The 20,597-nt window shown below is 43.7% G+C and overlaps 1 protein-coding gene across 1 annotated transcript in view; it reads right to left on the bottom strand.

The window, feature by feature from the left end:
- Agbl4 (AGBL carboxypeptidase 4) overlaps positions 1–20,597 on the bottom strand; it is a 1,068,750-nt gene that overhangs the window by 30,416 nt on the left and 1,017,737 nt on the right. The window contains exons 10-11 of the mRNA XM_051188468.1: positions 15,110–15,262; positions 13,041–13,203 (exon numbers count right to left, since the gene is read on the bottom strand). Of these exons, the coding sequence (XP_051044425.1) occupies positions 13,041–13,203; positions 15,110–15,262 (316 nt within the window). The remainder of the gene's footprint in view (positions 1–13,040; positions 13,204–15,109; positions 15,263–20,597) is intronic.

The raw sequence follows: 20,597 nt of genomic DNA, 5'->3' as shown, positions 1-20,597 counted from the left end.
TACATCTGTTTGGGAAACCTTATTTTCATGTCCATTCTCTCCAGGGAGTGGTCTCCAATTGTTCTGGCCTTCTTGACCCTTTGCCTCTCCTGGGGTCTCAGAGAAGTCTTAGTCCACACTAGACCCCTTATCTTGTCCATTCAGCATCTTAGCTTATTGCAAGAGAACGGGAAGAGAGGTGGGGGATCCTGTAGAGATGTCATGTTGAGAACCAGAGCCTGAGGCTACTGTGAAGGGATCAGCTGTGACTCTGCAAAGCCTGGGTCCTCAATTTAAATGCACCCCATTGTCTCTTGTCCTGACAAGGTAATAAAATATCCTCAGTTAGTATAGTACAGATTCAAAGGTGACTTTCTGCTTTCTGGTATCACCTAAGCAGCCAGGAGGAGTGATGACGATTGTTGGGCCTGAAAGAAATAGGCCTTTGTGAAAATGGTGGTAGGTCAGTGCAGATGACAAGTGCTCAATGGGCAAATAGGGGTGGCCCCCACATAGTGCTAAGCCAGTTCTCTCCATCCTTCATGCCATTACTTCCAGAAAGGATGGTATTTGCTTCCCAGTGAAAGCAAAAAGTGAGGATAGACTTTGCCCCTGGCTCTCCTGGCTGCTCCAGCCTGAATGTTTTGGTTTTGTTTGTTTGTTGTTTGCTTGCTTTGTTTTTTGTCCTAGAACAGCAAAACACTCATGCCCTTGGGCTCGGGCTTCTGTTCAACATGGACACAGGAGTGCTGAGGTTCCCATAGGCACGCTCAACAAGAGGCTCAGCTGGGAAGTCTTATGGTTCTCAAGCTCCCATGAGTCTTGCAAGCACTGTTTCCTCTCTAGACTCTGGCCTATAATGGCCATTTCATTCTTAGAGTTTCTGCTCAAGAACTCCTCCTCTATGAAGCCATCCCATCCCACAGCCCAGTTTTACTCCTTCTTCCTCATGTACACTTCTGCCTTTGGTGTCTTCAAAGGGCACTCCCATCCATAGCTGTAATAGTGTATCATCTTCTCCAGACTGCACTGGGGCATGCAGGGACCTTGCCTGACCCATTTGCAGGTTCTCAGTCCCTAGTGTGAGGCAAGTATGGAGGAATGCCTGGAAACTTCTTATTAAACAAACATTGCCTGTAATGAATAAAGAGAATCTGATTCTTTGGATGACTGTGTGCTCACTGGCTTTTCTTCCTGTCCCCACTTACCTATGTATGCTTTGACATTCCTGGGCAACGGAAGACCCTCATCAATCAGGACCTTAAGGCTTGACCCATCACCCATACTTGATCACACCTTGAATTTGTGATGTATTTGGGGGGAAGGACATTAAAACACCACATTTCAACTTCCCCTTAGGGAAGCAGTCTTGCTCATCACTGATCCCCAGTGTCCCACACAGAGCTGCCTACAGAGTAGTAAATATCTGTTTTTTGCAATTTCTCCCTTTTAACACTTTCACTGATGAGAAAATGAAAGCCTGAAGAAGAAATGTTGTTCCTGAGTCACACCCTAACTGGCTTTTCTTACCTCAAAAAAACTAACGAGTTTTTTCCTGGGGCCTCTTTTCCTGAAATAATCCTAATGTAGGTCCTTCATTACTTGTTCCAAATTTGTTTTAGCTCATTGATAGGTCCAACACATGGATTAATTATTATTGCTTTAAAGACATGGAGGAAAAGGCCAAGACAGTGAGTGACCTTGGGCTAATCTACTAATGGACATGTTGATCAGCCTCCCAAACCACCAGCAAATGGGATCCATGATGCTGATCTCTCTGGGATGCCGTAAAGACTCATGCTTCGTCATCAGCTTGGGATCTGAGGTGGCCAAGCACATTCAATGATGCATTTGTTTTCATCTGGTACTTTCAAGCTGACTCGCAGTACCAGCCACCATCTCTGGAGGCTGTCTGCTTTATGATGATGCCTCATCTAGGTGCCCTGCCAGGCCAGCACCTTAATATTATGAGTTCACACTGCTTACTGAGGAACAGCCACTGACCATAAACTCTGACATTTAGAAGATTAAAGTGTTTTGGATTAGTCATGCGCATGTGAAATTGTTGTTCCTCCTTGTCCCACTCTGTAATCTAAAAATGACTTGTAGCAGAGCCCAGCAACGTCTGCAGAGCCCAGTAACTTCCCCTCGGCACTCTTTCTCAGTCACTTAGAAAAACATCAAACAAGGTAAGACAGTACTCTGGGAGCAGGGGTTTGTTCAGCCAGAGCTGGGAGGTCTATGGACTCCTGAGGGACAGTGGGGGGGCTCTAGGGTGGGGAAGATTAGGACCAGGAAGGCCTGTAGGGGAGCACAGATTACCGAGAACAGGTACTGTGGGGTCATGGCTTCTGGCTCTGTCCTGCACACATTGAGTGACACCCCCCCCCAAACCACACACAAGTGAATGATCACAATGAGCCCATGCTTCCTCACCTGAAAGGAAGTAGTGACTGCTTGAAACAACTGGCGCTAGAGCTAAGCCAGCTGGTGAAGTTCTTAGCACAGGCACTGGTTGTGGTGATGAAACAACTTTGCAGACACCTTCCCTATGCCATAAACACTATTTGTTCCCACAATCTCAGGGACAGTCTCATATATATATATATATATATATATATATATATATATATATATATATATATATATATTTCTAGAATGCTTTGCCAAAGGCAGGAGAGCTTGGGATATTGTTATCTGCCCCTAGTGCAGAGCAGACTCAGACTATAGTCAGATTTTCCATGAGAAAACTCAGGAGAAGAAGCCCTTTTGTTTTAAAGGTGATTGTCTGTGGTAGTGTAGGCAAGTCTCCTCCAGGCAACCAGATGGCCTCTGGGACCCGCTGGGAGCCCCACTACGTGCACACAGAATTGTGCAGCATGGTAATAGCTATCAACACATACTAGAAGTCAGCCCTGGTGTGAAGTACATCAACTCGTTTCCTTCCCACAAAGACCCTGAGAGGCTTGTACTATCATCTCTAGTCAGGAGTCTAGAACCCAGAGAGGTCAAAGTAAGTTGCCCAAAGATACCCAGGCTTAGAAATGAAACCAGACCCACGTCATTTCACAGCCTGCATTCCTCACTACCAAACTACACTGGTTTTAATATGGCCCTGTATCACTTGCTGACCTTGCCTTTCTCTGCTTTGAGGACAGGTAGGAGGATACTGTCTAGACACACCTGCTTTACCCTGGTGTTCAGCTAGGTCACAGACAGCTGTGACCATGTTTTAGAATTGTGCCCTTGGCTCCTTCGAGGTTACACTGTGAAAGATAGCTCTATGATCCACAGGCTGCCATCTGCTGAAGAAATTTTCATAAAACCAGAGGCCAGAGGCTACTGTCCTGAGGGATCCCAACATGAACCTCTTGGGTGATTGTGTTTTTAGGAGTTTGGTACTAGGAAACACTCCTTGTTGCTTTATGTCATTATATGTTTTTGCTGTAAATTGCCACAAATCACAAATAAATTAGCAAATATGTTCAAGATACTGGCCTGTGTCTCATTGGGGCCTTGGGACATGACTCCTTCCTCACCAGAAAATTCCCTTGTAAAATACACTATGAACAGAGACTGCCTGATTTCAGACACCCCTGGTTGTCTCTTAGCTTAACTCACTTAGATACTTAGATAAGGGGACAGAGGAGAGGGAGAGAGTATGGAATTACATCCCTTCAAGGTGAAAGTCAAACCTCCGGTTTCCTGAAAGCCTCAAGAAATGGTATTTGAATCCCATTCTAAATTGTACCTAGAAAGGAGAGAAGAAAGTCAGAGAGGAAAGCACAGAGGGGATTTTGAAAAGAAGAAAAGAATAGGAAAAGATCTCTGTGAGTTCAAGATCTACAGGGCTAGTTCTAGGACAGGCTCCAAAGCAATACAGACAAGCCCAGTCTCGAGAAATAACAAAAACAAAAACAAAAGACTAGCAAAAGGCCTGCTAGTAGATGAGGCTAAAACGAAGAATAGCAAGAGAAGAGACTGTTGAGTCCCTCTGGGGGTTAAAGCTGGACACTGTCCCAGGGACACAGTATTTCATTGACCCTGCAGTAAGGCACAGAGTCAGGGCATTAAGCAACTTTGCCAAAGCCATCCCAATAGAATGAATACACTGGGTTTAAATGCCGACGTGAGGGCCAAGCATTTTGATCGCTAGTACAAGATAGGGAGGAAAAGACACAAGAGAGAAAAGAATGGGGGAAGGGGCCTAAGTGGGGGTGAAGACAAGGGGATGGACAAGGTAAGAAAGGGATGCAGTGAGCCACATGCGAAAGTACATTTGTGTCTAAGAGAGACAAATGGGTGAAAGACAAAGGAAAGAGAAGTTGAGAAGAGAAAGCAGGTGAGGACAAGCTCATGCCCAGATCCAGGAGAGGTCAGGGAGCCACTCCTCCTCCTTCTAGATCCCCAAAGGCAGCCGGCTGCTGGAGGTGGGGTGGGCAGAACTCAAGCCTCGGCCTAGACAAAGGAAGGGGCTGCCTTCTTAGGTCGGGCTTCTGCTGGGAAGAACTGGCTCTCCCTGGCAGCCATGCACCCTGGGGGGCAGGAGGGGGCGCCTCAACCTCAGACAACTGCAAGGAAGCTGCTGTCAGTGTCTCCTGGTGTCTCTATGAAGGAGGAGGCTGTAGAGGGAAGGAGCAGGGCCAGAAGTGAGAACCCAGACTCCCACTAGTTGTGTGGGTCACCAGCCCAGTGGCTAGCACTTTCCCCCATGTCACCAGATCTTTGTGGACACGGGTTTGAAACTCAAGTTATTTGGGTCCTTCTGGGCTGCCAGTATGTCACCTAGAACCACCTCTGGGACTCTCCCCGTCCCTGTCTCTTCAGATCTGCCCTTTGTTTTAACGGATAACATGCCTCTTCCTCCTTCCTATATGCCCCCCCACCACTTCCACACCAAGAGCCCCCACTTTGTGAATGCAGAATGGAACAATTTCAGACTCACTTCTCACCTGAGCATGTGATCTGCACAAACATATAGAACAGATACATCAGAGAGAATGGAAAACTGAAGCACAAAGATGAAGTTATCGGTGATCTGGGATCGCATGACAAAATATAACTCATATTGATTACCCAACTCCACTATGCAAATGCAGGTCTCTCAACTCTCACCCCCTGTTTCTGAGTTCCAGCTTAGGGAGGGAGTGGTTTTTACATGTGTATAATTGAGACCAGGTTTTAAATTTTGGCCACTGAGCTCTGGCCTCCACCAAGCTCCACCACTGGCTTAATTTTGACATTGATCACTAATGACTTTGCCCTTGTAAAATATTATTTTTTAATTGTGCTCATGAGAGCACTCCAAACTCACTGTTAAAAAAAGACTGCTATTTTAAAACCTCAACAGCCCACTAAGAAACCCAAAAACATGCAGTCCAGGCACATTGCCTCTACTCTGATGGCCCAGAAATGTATAACTTGGATGTTACCTAATTCAGTACTTGTTTAGTAGGAGTAAAATCAGTGGTACAATTCACAAAGTGCCTACTATGTTCATGGGTTCATGGTAACTGAACAGGTACCAGAGAATATTTCTCAACGTTTGCATCTACTCAAAGCATCCCTGTGAGGTTAATTATCAGAAGGAACATTGTGGTGGATGAGCAGATGGGGAAATCAGTACAATCAACTCGTTTGCCCAGAGCCATACAACTGGCAAACAGAAGAACCAAGATTTGCTTTAAGATCAGCCGGGCTGCAAAGGCCAGTGTCTTCCTTACCCTGTTACTTATCATGCGATCTGTGCGCTAGAGTTCTGCTATAAGCTTCTTGAATTTATGGCTGGTCTTCTTCAAAGACTGTGTTTTAGTGGGGGTGGGAGTCAGAGGACTTAGCATCAGGAGAAAGAAGCCCTACTAACCCCAAGGCAAATCTGTGTAGATTGAAAGCTCTGGTCCTGAGGCTCCTCTGAGTTCCTCCTTGCTCCCTCTCAGTCAGGGGTCCTGTCTGTGGAGACACATCAACAAGCCAATCACGGCCATAGCCCTAGCTAAAGGCCCTTGTCTCAGACAGAGCTGGCAGCTGCCTCCTCTTATTGGCAGCACATTTATCATCTTGAGGAAAATATTGACGGAAAGAAACTAGCCAGGCAATGTGTCTCGGCTGGGTGTGCAGCCTGGAGTGAGGCTTGTGATGTTGATTCTGGGGATGTTCTGTGGAGAATGGCTGGAGCTCCAAGAGTCTGACAGATTCCTAAGAATCACCTAGTAGACAGTCAACAAATGTGAGTTAGATCCAAATTCAACTCTTTGAATGATGTCTGGTAGACAAAGCTCTTTGTCCAAATCCTTCATTTTATAGTCAGGACCCCAGGAAGGAAGTGATTTGTTCAAAATCAGAAAGCACATCAGTGGCTGATGACAGATTAATAAACAATGTGGTTTATGAATCTCACATCAGAACACTATGCCGTAGTTGATTTGTCACTAGGTGATGTCCTCAAACCCAGGACAAATTATGTAATTTGAGAAACTCTAAGTTGTTTCCTGAAGGAAGATAAGTGATCTGTGGACTTGCTTTCAGAGTCAATTCTTAGAGAAATGTGTAACCAGTGTGTGCCATGGCATCATGGTGCATTTAATTAGCTAAGCGGACCCAGCTAGTTCTCACAGCTCTCTCCCTTCTCATCAGCTCACAGTCCCTATCTTGCACTGAAGGCCTATACATGACCAAGCAGCTATGCAACTCTCTTAGGCTCTCGCTGTTGTTAAAGCTGCTCTCTGTCTGCAGAGACACTGGCATCCTTCTCCTACACTGGGCCTAAATGGTGGTACTTCCTTGGTGCATGTAGTCTTACATCTGGTGTCCCCAATGCAGAGTTAAACACTTTTTATATCTTCCCCATACTCCCCTCTGTCACCACACTTTACTAAAGTCACTCTCTGCCCATCTCTACCAAACTGGTGCATATCCAGGCTGATGCCATGACTTGCTCTGCACCCCCAGACATCTGGAGGAATCTAGAATATGGGAGTACAGCCACTAGGTCTAGACCCTTCTTGTCATTATCCAGCATGCACAGGTTCAGAATGGGGCTGTCTCACACTGAGCCTTGTTTTGAACTCTAGAGACATACAGGACAGATCTACTACTCAGCTCAGTGGTTGCCCTAGAGACTGAACCAAAGCAAACATGCAGCTTCCAAAGGTTCCTGTTCTAGACCCTGCATTGAGCAGGCTGTGGCTCTGCTGAACCTTGTCATGCAGGTTTGGGGAGGTCAACAATGCTCTGGGTCCCAGTCTTCCCACCTGCTTAGATTAGAAGATGAAGCAGTAGATCTTCAAGGCTCACAAGGCTGGTGGTTTTGTTTATTTGTTGTTGTTTTTGGTGTTCCCGATTGTCCCAGTTTTAGGACTAAAAGTTCCCTATCCTCTCTCCCTGTAACCCTTCTTGCAGTTTTGTGTGCTCCCTCCCATCATGGTTCTTTAGGCCCCATGTACCATTTTATTGATGTTTGGCCTGAAATAAAAATAGAGCCCCAGGGACTGATTGACGACAGTAGCAAGGCAGAGAAAGAGCAGTATTTCTTTGCTCCCCACCAGCCAGAGTCAGCCTCAGTTTGGGGAGTAGGTAGTGTATAGTGGTGGGGTTGACACAGCCATGTGTTGGTCAATAATGAACTTAACCGTGCTGATTAAGGTGCCTAAACCTCTCCCCACGTCTCTATCTATCCTCCTGGGTTGCCCTTTTTCTTTGTCAAAGGACAAAAAGTATTCAGAACCATTGCTCTATATATCATCTAAGTAGAACCTCAAGTGTTCCTAGTGCTCATGAATTCAAAAGTGACTTTTTATGGCGTGACACTTTGGCAGTCCTTGCTGTCTTTTGGGCTGGTCAAAGTTAAGCTCAAAAGTACAATTGGTTGAAACTGAGCTCAGGTAAAATCTTAACTTTGAGAGCTCTCTCCACATTGGTGCAACAAGAAGGTGGGAAGATGAGTGTTGGTGCACGCAGATGTGCAAGTGAGCCCGAGTGCAAGTGCAGACAATGGGGTCAGATGACTTGGGAATTGGAATCGGGCAGGATGCCTCCTGACGGCTAGCTCACAGCTGCAAACCTGAAACAATATAGGCTCTTTATCATTAATGTGGTTTCCATGGAGCCCTGCAGTGCCACTAGTAAAGGCTGACAGTTATCACTATAAAGTAACTTTACAACTTTGTAATTTGTAGCTTTCTGCTGACAGTAATATTAACAGCACTTTGAATTATGGCTATAAACTTGACAACAGCAGATAAAATCCTTAGAAACCTCGGTTTGGGAGATGAAGGAGGCTTGGAGAAAAAAAAAAATAATAGCACTTGGGTTTTCTAGCCAGACAGGAGGGCATTCAGGAGCCAGGACATGCTTTGATGGGTATGGGTGTGAACTGGCCCAAAGCAGGGTGGCTCAGGGAAGGCAGTGAGCTGGTGGCAATCAGAAAAGCTAGGCCTGGGTCATCAGGAATGACAGACAGGTCAGTGTCCGGGGTGGGTGCTACAGAGAGGTATTTCTGGAGGTAGAGTAACAGTAAGAGCACTATGAGTCTCAGCCTCCCAGGAGTTCAGAAGAAAAGTTCCTGTCCTCTAGGAAGCCATGGGAGGGAAGCAAGGAGGAAGATGGAGTGGCCTGCCAGAAGAGGCAGGGAGGAAGGCGAGGTGGCCTGAAGATGCTTGAGCTGGATTTAAGCTTCCACGCTGCCAGTCAGTATGTGGGCACTCTGGAGCATCATTTGGTTTTTCTGAGCTTCACTTCCTCTACTTCTATCTCAAAGGTCCAAATCAAATGATTACCTCCATCCACCCATCCATCTGCTCGTATCTACTTTCCTGCCTGTGGATTTGGAAATAAGCCTAAAGAGCTATCTTCTCATCTTCTAATCTAAAGAGGAGGGAAAACTGGGAACCAAACACCGTTGAGGCTCCAAACCTGCATGGTAAGTTTATCAGAGCCACCGCCTGCTCCAGTGCAGGAGCCTGGATCCTTTTCAGAAGGCATGAGTTCAGTCATTGTGTTTCCATCATTAATGCTGCTATTATTCAATCAGCCAGTTGACTTATAAGCACTCCTATTTAAAGCTCAAACCTAGAGTTATATCTTTAGAGAGGATTAAAAAAAATGATCCAACTTCAGTAAGGTTTGTATTCAAACCCTTTAACTGGAGGTGTTTTGTTTGTTTTGTTTTGTTTTGTTATGAATCTGAGTGTGACAAGAAATGGAAACTTCTGATATGTCTGACTTATCTGAGAAAAATATCAACAAGCATTCAGGTCTGGCTTCTTCCTGTTCTCCACCCACTCAGAGTGGTTCTCCCCAGGAAGATATGAAATGCAGGCAGCACCCCCTACGCCCTGGGGAGCACAGAGCAGCACTCAGAACAGCTCAAAGCACAGACCCTACAGCCTCCTTAGAGAGCCATGTGATCTAACAAAGGGCATGGCCTTCCTCTACTTCATTTATTCATCTGCACTCACTGAAGGCTACTTAAGAGTAGACATTGACTAGAGAGGTCGAGTGACCTAGCCACAGGCACACAGCCAAAGGCCACAATGGAACTGAGATCCCAACTCCCAGCTCAGCATTCTTTTCACCAACTAGTGTGGCAGACAGTGACACCATGAAAACAGCTTTCTTTATTGTGACCTCATGGTGCCTACTGCCTGCTATGAACCTGTCCATTGCTGAGGTCTTTCTTCAGAGCTTCAAGACCTTAGAAGCATCCTTCTAAGCATGAAATTCCCCATTTGCATGTCACATGAGCCCCTTGTGTCAATACCTCACAAACAGCCCCCCCCATCCCCAGCAGTTCACATTTAAGTGATTGGCTGATCCTTCTCTCTAACATGTTCTTCAAACCAACACCCAGGGTGCCTTCCTTGACTCTTCCCTGTACCCTACATCTGAACAATTATCACCACACCCAGTTCTACCATTATCTACTGAAACACGGAACATGGAATTCATCTAGGCCTGGTTTCTGCTGAAACAATGGGGGATGAAACCACCATGTAGGATTTTAAAGAGAAAACCTGCAATAATTTTGTAACCTTGAATTCACCTTCATATGAGAGGACCGCCAGTTCATATGGGGCTGAGGAAAGAAGCCCAATAGATGGAACCCCTGAGCATCTCTCTAGCATTCAGCACTGGAAAGTGGGGTGTCATCTCCTAGGCACTGGAGGCACACTCTGTTCCTTTCTAGCTCTCCCTCATTTGCCTCAACCCTGGAAGTATGAACAGGTCACCATGATCAGCCTGTCCAAGACAGACCAAGAGGGCAGGGAGGGTTCTCTTTAAAGGCTTGATGTTTTGGATCAGACCAGACAGAGTAATTGCTCAACTGAGACTGCTTTGTGACTAGAATTAATTGGAACTTCTTAATTTCCTGAGAATGACTGGGCTCTCTCTGGGCCTGCCAGAGCTCTCATATCTATGGATCTGTTATCTATATTTATCTATTTACAAAGCCAGTGGAAACAAACAATAACATTGTTTTGTAATTGTTAGTGCTGCATATTCAATGTGCGGGTTCCTTCTTTCACAGGTCTTTCTCCTGTGCGTATTGATCACTGTTTGTTTCTGGCCCAGCCCCAGCTACCCTGGGATGCTTGGACAGAGCATCCTTTTCCTGGCATCTGGGCTCTCTCTTGCACTTCACCCTCTGCCAGGAAGGTGGCTCCACTCCTCCTGTCCTAGACAGCATGGATTCACCCTGGAGGGCTGAGCCCTGGTTTCTCCTCTTCTAGTAAGTTCTTCCCTCCTCGCTATCCCCCTTTCCGGAGACCAGCAGATCCTTCCTCTGCCAGGACACTTATCCTCTGTGATGCTGCTGTCTCTTTCCTTTGTTCTCTCTCCTTCCTGGAGATGGGAACTGTGCCTTATTCCTCTGTCTCTTTCCAGTGTTGGAAAGATGAGTAAATAAATGATATCTTCAAAGCCTGCTTAACATTTCAGAGGACTCACTTTAAGGGTGACGTCTGAACTGAAATCAGTTAGCTGACAGGAGCATGCTGTCTTCCCTTGGCCAACTGTTCCTTTCTTTGGAGCCAGCACTACCTGACTTCAGTACAGCTGCAGCCACAGGAAACCAGTCCTCGGGACCCAAGCTTGCTCTCTGTTCCCAATATTTTTCTTCTCATCCATTACTTTAAAGAGCTGTCTCCTCTCGGCTTGGAACCAGACCATAAAGGCCAGAGAAGTGTTGGGGTTACTTTATGATTCCAGTTTATCCTGCTCTCTCTCTCTCTAAGTCATTTGAGCAGAGCATATTTATTAGTTGTCACACCAATAAAATGTAAATAGGACTTACTGAAGAACGGCCCCAAAGTATCAGGAATCTATCATTTCACAACAGCATGAAAGAACGGCAAGAGAATGATATCTAATATCGCTGAGCATGTGGCACGGTGACTCATCTGGTCATGACAACATAGCCTTCCCCATGTAACCCTTATAACCGTGAGAAGTAAATCATTGTTATTCTCACTTTATAGATGAAGAACTGAGGTCTGGAGTGGTTACATAACTGGGTTAGGCCCCTCAGCAAATAAAACAGAACCCACACCTGGAATTCTGATAGCAGACCTCCTGCATTCTTGCTACAAAATGGACAAGCCTGAGCGCCAAAGACCACTAGCCATGGTAGAGACCTTTGAAAATGTATAGAATTATTTCCTCCATAGCATCATTATAACCAGATAAACATTATACCTCCCAGTTACAGATTAAGAAACAGAGGTCCAGTGACATTATGCAACCTGCTCCAAGTGGTTCTCCTACTGTGTGGCTGAGGCAAACCCCATGTCTGTCTGTTCTATGCATAACACTTAGTTCTTTATGGCTGTTTCTGAGTCCCACAGCAGGATAGGATAGGAAAGACAGAAAGTCCTCAGTTCTCTGCAAAGATAAAGTCACCTCACAGTGCCTAGAGGACTCGCCAAAGGGCACTGTCTGGGATGAAGCCTGTGCTGTCGTCAGAGTCAAGTCTCCTGATTGCTAGTCTGGAGGACACTTCCTCCCAGACCATATTGCCATTCCCATCAGACCATGTAATTTCTTTTTCTGATTGGGACATAGAGCCAGCAGCCAACAAAGATCACAATCTGTCTGCCTGCTCTCCCTCTGTTATGAGATGAGTCTAAAAAAAAAAAAATGTGTATCAAAGAAGAACCAGGTTAAATCATCCTTGAATGTACCAAATTGACTTGTGCTTCCCTGGTCAGTTCCAGGCCCCTCTTCTCCCCTGACTGATGAGCAGGGTGGCTCCAGGAGCTGGAGTACAGTCTCTCTATTCAGCACTGACTCCTTCCAATCTCTAGCTCCTGTGAACACCAATGCAATCCTGCATCTCCTCAGTCCCATATTTAAATGCCCTTAGTCATCACCTAGAATTGACCTGAAACATCTCTCACACGGATTGTCCTGACAAGCTCCTATTGCATGTCCCTGCATTCAGTGCAGCCAGCATGACTTCCTACTATTTATGAAACATCTGTTGTTTTCACTACCTATCATTTAAGCGTGAATTCCTTTCAGCCTGTAGACTTAGACTTCTCTACTATATCCGAAGTTCTTTGCCCAAACCAGACCAGTTACACTCTCTCTTGATACACATGCATACTCTTCCTCCTCACCTTTCTGTATGCAGCATTATCCCTTCAGTAACATGCTCCAGTCCCATTGTACTAACTCCTGCTCAATATTAAAGCATAGTTTAGAAAATCCTTATATGAGAAACTTCTCTGACTCTTAAGATCATTTTGGATTCTCCCTCATTCCTGTTTTTAGTTACTGCTAGCCTGTATCCAGAACTTGACCTGGTGCCCTTTGTGTGTGTGCGCACACACACACACACACACACACACACACACACACACACACACACACACACGCACACACACACTGATGGCTGTCTATGTTCTATAAGAAGGGCATATGAAGGTCAGAGACAGCTCCAATAATAGAACTTGCCACATTCATCCTCACCATACTCCTGACATACATACTAAATCCTTCCAAATTTGATGTTCCCAGCTAGATGAAGGCTTCTCTAGGGATAGTGGGGGACCTGAAAAGGATACAGGCTTCTTCAGTGTAGGGCACAGCAGCTGTCGTACCCCCAATGATGTAGCTGTAGAAGGAAACCTCTAGGGTATAGCAATATGAAGTGTGATCCAGGAGCCCACCAAGGAAGCGACGGCCAGTCCCTGCTTTCACAGCATCCCGGTTGAAGGAGGTGCTAGTCTGTGAAAGAGAAAGGTGGGAAGAGAGAAAATCAGACCTAGATGCCCCACACTAGCTTTTAGATATTGAGCAAATCTTACAACACCTCCAGCTCTCAGTTTCATCATCTGAAAAGTGGAACCTGTTTCACCATCTCAGTTATTATAAGGACTGATTAATCAACAAATGTAATTGAATGAAAACATACAGCAGGGTTCTTGGGGCACAGCTACCTATAGGAATGTGAGTGGGGCTAGTGGAAGAATGAAAAGCAGACAGGAGGCAAGAAGAATCTATACTATAATCAGAATGAAATGTTACACTGATGACACTGTTCCCTAGGCAGTATTGTGTTTTAGCTTTATAGGAACCCATTTAAGTAGGTGTTCATATTTTATCTTTCTGTAGGTAAAGAATTTGAGACTCACAGCTGTACAAGTAAATACAATAGTTCAGATGCGAAATCAGGACTAAGTGGTTCCAGGAATCCCTGTGTTCTCCATCTCAGTAGAGAGAACTGAACTCATGTCCAAGATGAGCTAGGGAGATTAGTCATGCTCCTTTTGTGAGATATTGGCAGCCCTCGTCAGGCTAAACAAAGAGAGACAGGTAAGCAGGCCACACGTAGGTCCTTTATTCAGAAACGTATTTTGCTTCCCCACTGTTGGACAGTTGTCAGCTTGCCCTTTTGGTGTACCTCAGTTTCCTTGTCTGTGTAGTAGAGGGGAAGGAAACTATGAAAAAAATTTAAAAACTCTCCAGTGCAAAGGTCTTGGAATGTATGTCATAAAACAAAGCTCTCCCCTTTTGGAGTTAATTCTTGAGAATCAGAGAAGTGACAGGAATGGGACCAGGATAGATGACCTTGATGGCAGCCCGGAGGTCCCAAGGAAACTGAGATACAGAAACATTCACAGGATCAAAAACATGGCCTAGATGATGCCTGGTCTGTAGATCCAGGAACCCTCACTCTTGTGAGCACCTCTGAGACCTATGATACATGTTCCTGTAGAAATAAATGGCTGGTTTTGTCCCATAGCTGCAAATGGGCAGATGCCTGTTTGATTCTCCCACCTAAATTCTAGATGACAGTAGATTCTCAACCTTTATTGACAACATGTTTCTCTTGGATATAAAAAAGGATTGTGCTAAACAACATTTTTTGGTCTGCCATCCAAAGATTCTGTAATTCAAAGTGCATCTTACCGCACAGAGAAATTCACCATCCTCACTAATGTCTAGCCTGAAACCTGAAGGTGAGTTTTCAGCTCATCAACTTCAGAAATTGCCATGACCTCTGTGGGCCTCTTCCTGACTGGCCACAGGGCAGGAACAAGGACCAGAGATTTAGTATCAAAACAAATGAAAAAAGAGCAAAAGCATCCCCATGTCTCAATAGTGCATACTGGGGTCCCTCCTCATCTTTTCTCCCTGCTCTTCTCTGACATTGCTTTGTGCCACAAAATTTCTAACTGCCCCATCCTGGCCCATCCCACCCACCTTGCATATCTCTAGAGGTTGCCGAGGTCTTTTCTGCCTGCAAGGGACATTCATATCTATAGCTGCATATGTTTGTCCAGGAAGCTGTGGTGCTGGCAGGATAAAAAGAAATATACCCACCAATTACTGTCAAAGAAATTGGGGCCAAGGAAGTCATGGAAGATGAGAATGGTGGGTATATAATCCCTTGAGCAGACATATTGTTCTCCTGCTGGAATAACCAGGGCAAACGAAAACAGACTACTGGCTAGGCATGAAACGGAGACTGCTTGATGAGTTTCTTTTCTGTGTTAATGCTGGAGTCAGACTCCATAAACAAATACTAGGTGACCAGACACGCCAAATGAAAATGAATCTGAAGAAGAGAGGGAGGTGTGACAGGAAGAGGTACAGAAGCATCCTGGCCACCTGAGAACTTTTGACTCACATAGGAGAAGTCCTCTGCATTCTGGCAAAGGAGCTTTGGAAAAATGGACTGCCTTTGGAACCGTTCCTCATCCTCAAAGATATTGCCATACATGAAGCCATTCATCATGGTGGAGTGGGCGTGGATGTCAATATAGAACTCCAGGCTTGTTTTCTGTTGAAAGAAAGGATAACAAATGAGAAGGCTAGGACTGCAGAGCCACCTTAAAGGAAGCCACACTGCACACACCCTTTTCAGCTAGCCCTTAGCATCAATATACTTGGCAGCTATTTGCAATGTGGCTGGAGGGCAGGAGACAGGCAACAATCGATTTCTATTCCTTTTTTTTTTTAACTAATGTGTCCTCAGTGTCAGAAAGTGCTACTGGTAGCATGTCTTTTAGAGGTCTCAGAGAAAGGAGGGTTTTGTTGTATTCTCAACCAAGTTACTTACACAGAGCATGATTAGAAATTATAAGAAGTTATTATCTGATTAGTAAGAAATACCTTCCAGGATATCAATGTATTTACATCAGGTATTTGTGCAATTTTGTCTAAACTTCCATTCCTAGCTGGGGAGCCTGTTATAAATTGCACTCCCACTGTGAGCTTCAGGATTTAAGACAAAACAAAACAAAAACTCTAAACTTTTTCTTTTATTTTGAGGTTACAGTTACATCTTTTCTCCTCCCTTTCCTCCTCCAAGCCCTCCCCTATACTCCTTGCTCTCTTTCTAATTCATGTTCTCCTTTTTCATTAATTGTTATTATGTGCATATATGTATATGCATTAATGTATTCTTCCTTGGAGAAGGCTATTTCTTCCATTCTAAAAATTCCTTAGTTGCCTATAGGTTTTTTTGTTTTGTTTTGTTTTGCTGTGTTTTATTTTGTTTGCATAGGATTAAAACCTTGTAGTTTTTGCCCTGAAGTTCTTTTGGCATCTCTGTTGTTACCCTTGTTCAGTCATGTTGGTGAGACTTTATGCTTATAGCTTCTGACAATTACTAGGAGACACGGTCTCACAGCAAACTTCCTGACCCTCTGGTTGTTACAGTCTTTACATTCCCTCTTCTGCAATAATCCCTGAGCATTAGGTGTTGGAGTAATTTACAGATATATCCATCAGGACTCCATAACTCTGCATTTTGATTGACTGTAGTTTTTTTTAATAATGGTGTCCACCTGTTATAAACAGAAGTTTCTTTAATGAGGGAGGGTAAGGACTACACTTTTCTGTGGTTAACAGGGCAAATATTTAGAATGTATTTTGGAAGTAGTGACTATAGTGGGTTCACTAGCCCTGGGTAGTTAGCTAGGGGGTATTTTTAATCTGAAAAATATGTGTTTTGATTCTAATCTCAGTTATACTGGGAAGCAAATACAGTAGTTGCCATCACATCATGCATATTTAAGACAAGCTAGGTGCCCTTCAAGAAGCTTTACACATGAAGTCTTAATTAGCTCTTTAATTTAACCTTTTCTCATGGTGCCCCATCTTTCCCCCAATAACAAAAAAACAAACAAACAAAAAAAATAAACAAAAAAACAGGTCATGGAAAGGGAGGCTTTGTAGTCTGTAAGTGACATTGCTAAGCCTTTCTTTGCTTGCATAGTTAAGACACTTCCTAGCTTGATGTGATATTATATATTAAATTCTCTGAAGATGGGGGGAATTGTATATAAAGGGCTTAATGCCTCTAAGTGCAGGATGCTCAGAACTATTGGCAGAATGATTGTACAAAAGACCAGGAAATAATACCAGACACTACAACAGACTGGCAGAAACAAGAGGACTTTTAGGACTTCAGATCTTCAGTGTCTCTCAAATACAATGACCCTCCTCTTTTTACACGTCAACTAAATGTATGAAACACATTAACATAGCCCTAAATGTTTACAAGATTTTCCTGAGCTCATGAAATAATTGGGACTGATGCCCAGGACCTTTGACTTCTGACAAAATTGACATGTCATCTGTGACCAACACCTACCAAGCCAGGTCACCTAACCATCTTCATCTGGTTTATAGTCCTGGGAAAGAAGAAAAGGCCACATATGGGAGGATTCCCCCTCATTGGGACACTTTCAAATGAAGTTACAGCCAAAGAAAATCCATGTTGTTTCTAGAATGTGAGCTTGATGACTGTCATTTCATTTGCCTCAGAGTTGGAGTGAAGAACTATGTCTTGCTGAGCTCCTGGTTCTCTGGGTAGCATACACTGTCTTCTGGGGGGGGGGCAACAAAATGCATTTCTCTGTGTGATATTAAACTCATCATGTTCGGCTTTGGAGGAGAAATACACAATGGTCCAACAGGAGCCCCATAAAAGTCATCTTTGCAATTTTATTTTCTTTGATTGTCTGTCTTTTCCGCTGAGCTTTTGATGAGCTGCAGAGGAAAGGGAGAGGTACAGAGATGACTTAAGAAATATATGAGGAAAAACTGCAGTTTATAGCTCTGACTATCAGAGACAGAAAGGCCTTGGAAATCAGGCTTCCTGACCTCTCTCCAATCAGCCCTGAGGAGGGAGGTGGCTTGTGCAAGGCTGGCTGGCAAGCTGGTGATGGAACAAGAATTAGAGCCAAGCATCCCTACTGACAACCACTTGGGTATGGCATCAGTTGTCCCTCAAATCTGGCATCCTCACACTGGGTGGCTAATATGACTTCACTTTAAATTACCAGCAGGTGAATTTGAATTGATTGACACATATGGTTCCGAAGTTAATAGGCATGACATAATTTACAGTGGAAAATACCCCTTACACTCCATCCAGAAATCATACGGTTTTGCTGTCAGATTCACATGTACTCTTCCAGAGACAGTTTGTATACAAATAAGGTAATAGTCCTCACTCCAAAATAGTTACAGCTTAATCATATTATTCGAGTTATTATGGCCTTCTTCTTCTTTTTCCTTCTCCTTCTCTTTCTCCTCCTTCTCTTCTTCTGTCTTGGGAGTAACTTTTTTTTCAACAAACAGTTGATTCATTCTATTTGACAGATAATCAACTCCCTACCTGGTAGACATTTAAGAGGTTTCCAATCTTTTCCTGTTACCACCAGTGTGTTGGTGATGGACTTTGCACATAAAGAAGTTTATAGAGATGCAATTCTACACTGGATTCATAGAAATGAAATCACTATGATCCTATTGTACATCTGCAATTCTGATAAATACGGACAGGCTCCCTTAGAAAGGCCACTACTCTTGCAACCATATATCAGAACCTCATCACCTTGACAACATGGGCACAATTTTACTTTTCAAAATATTCCATTTTTGAAAGGTGGAAAATGCTATCTAAGGTTAGTTTTGACATGATTTTCTGTTAGTGGAATTATTTTTTATTGTCTAGTTAAACTTATTTTCCTATATGTAAGAACTATTTGCATTTTCTGTGAAGTGACTGTTCATTATTTTGCCCATTTTAGAATTGAATTACTAGGATCTCTCTCTCTCTCTCTGTGTTTACTGATCTATAGAAACTATATATTACATAAATTCATCTTCACATTTTGTCATTATTTTTTAGTTTGTTTTTACCTCATTTTACTTGTTACATTATACATTTAACTTTAAATGTTATTTTTTAATGTGATCATATTTATTAACCTTTTCTTTTGGAGTTCCAGACACGACTGCTTTCACTGTTTCTTGTGTTTCCTGTTCCCTGGTTTACCTTTAAGTGTTTTCATTTGACTACAGATGGGTAGGTTGGTATGACAGGGGAGAGGGATAACTAACCCCAAGGATGTTTGAGAAAACCATATAGAAACCTATTATTCTTTAGCCATCTTACACACACACACACACACACACACACACGACTGTATACATATATGTCTACTCATGTGTATGTGAATGTATATATTTATATGTGTATATCTATACCAGTGTATGTTTATACATATATTTACATATGTATATACTCATATAGAGAACTTTAACTGGAATTATTCAGTGCTAGGTATCAGGTACTCCCCTGAAGATGTTCATCAGGGAGTCCTGTAGGCCCCCGAAATAATATAGGTTATTGTCATTGTTCTTTGTTGCCCATCAGAACTTGATAGTAAGACCTACTGCTGAGGACACCACCAAACACTTTGGATAAATGACATGGAGATATCAAACTGGAAGCTTCATACCTGTTGGCTAGCTTTCATAGTACCACAAAGTCATCAGCTCCTTACCCAGCTGTGAACATGGTGAACTACAATGTGACGAGTATGGCAAGATATGTCCATGTGTGCAATAGAGGCAGGATGCTAAGGGGAGAGCCACTGCTTTCTGATTGGTTCTAAGGTCTACTCCACATAAGGAAATGCAAGCAAAGTACTGTTAATTTGGTCAAGGACCCATGACTGAGGAGCTCACAGATCCCCAGGGTGAACCTGCTGCTAATTATTCTGCTAAACGTGTATAGTCTCAAACTCCTCCCTGAACTCATATCTATCTACCTCTAAATTAGTACAGTTATCAGACCCCTTCAGAGAGATTGCTTTGTGTAGTGAACAGTTGATGTTTGAGAAACTCACAATTGGTCAAAATGCAAAGAATAGATGTGTGGTATGACCAATGACATCATCTATATTAAGACTTCTGTGTCATTCCGTGCTATCTCCAAGGCACAGGAATCATTGAGGAAGAGGAGCCAGTAAGACTATACTAGCCAGAGGTTGGAAAGGAGTAGGGTAAAAGAGTGTCTTTTATACTTAGGAAGTCCCAAGATTTTGGCTGCCCATCCAAGGCCATATGAGAATTGTCAGTCAATATTCTAGCATGGACAGGGGTATGGTCAGGACACTCAGCAGAGGCACTATTGATAGTACATGGCTTCTGGGGAAATAAGAGTCAGTTAATACTATGGGTTCCCCATGTTCCAATGGACAGCTCTACATCCATGAGAATATGGGCAGCACAAGTTGAACTCGAGAGGTTATTAAAATAATAAAGAGGGGGTTGAAGACATATGGGAAGATCTGGAAGTCAGGGGAAAAGTCAGGGGTGAATATGATCAAAACATACTGTATGCATGCATGAAATTTTTACTAAAATATAGATATAAGAAGAAAATAAATGGTAAATGGATGTGACAGAAAAAGAGACTTCTTTAAACTTTTCATTGGTTTTTCTCATCCTCTATTAATGTAAGTCACCCTTTGTATATATTTTTTCTTGGGCACTGATGGCAGTACTTGTTACTCAATGCCCAATCTAGGTGATAGACAGACTTCTCATGAGTTCCCTGGAGAGGCACGGGTCTGATCCAAATTGTCACCTTCTCTTGCTTGGTCTGCCGTTATAATCACTTCTTCCCCCCCCCCCCCAAAACTCACTGTGTACATGAGGCTGGCCTCAAACTCACTGAGATATGCCTGCCTCTACTTCCCAAATGCTTGGATTAAATGCTCATGCTATCACAACCCTGGGCCTGGCCATTATAACCACTTTTTTAATAGATTTCCTTGCAGTTTTAAAGTGGCCATTTCATATACAAACACTTT

This window comes from Phodopus roborovskii, unplaced genomic scaffold, assembly GCF_943737965.1.
Source record: "Phodopus roborovskii unplaced genomic scaffold, PHOROB, whole genome shotgun sequence".
Lineage (NCBI taxonomy): Eukaryota > Metazoa > Chordata > Mammalia > Rodentia > Cricetidae > Phodopus > Phodopus roborovskii.
This window is presented reverse-complemented; position numbering and strand designations above follow the sequence as displayed.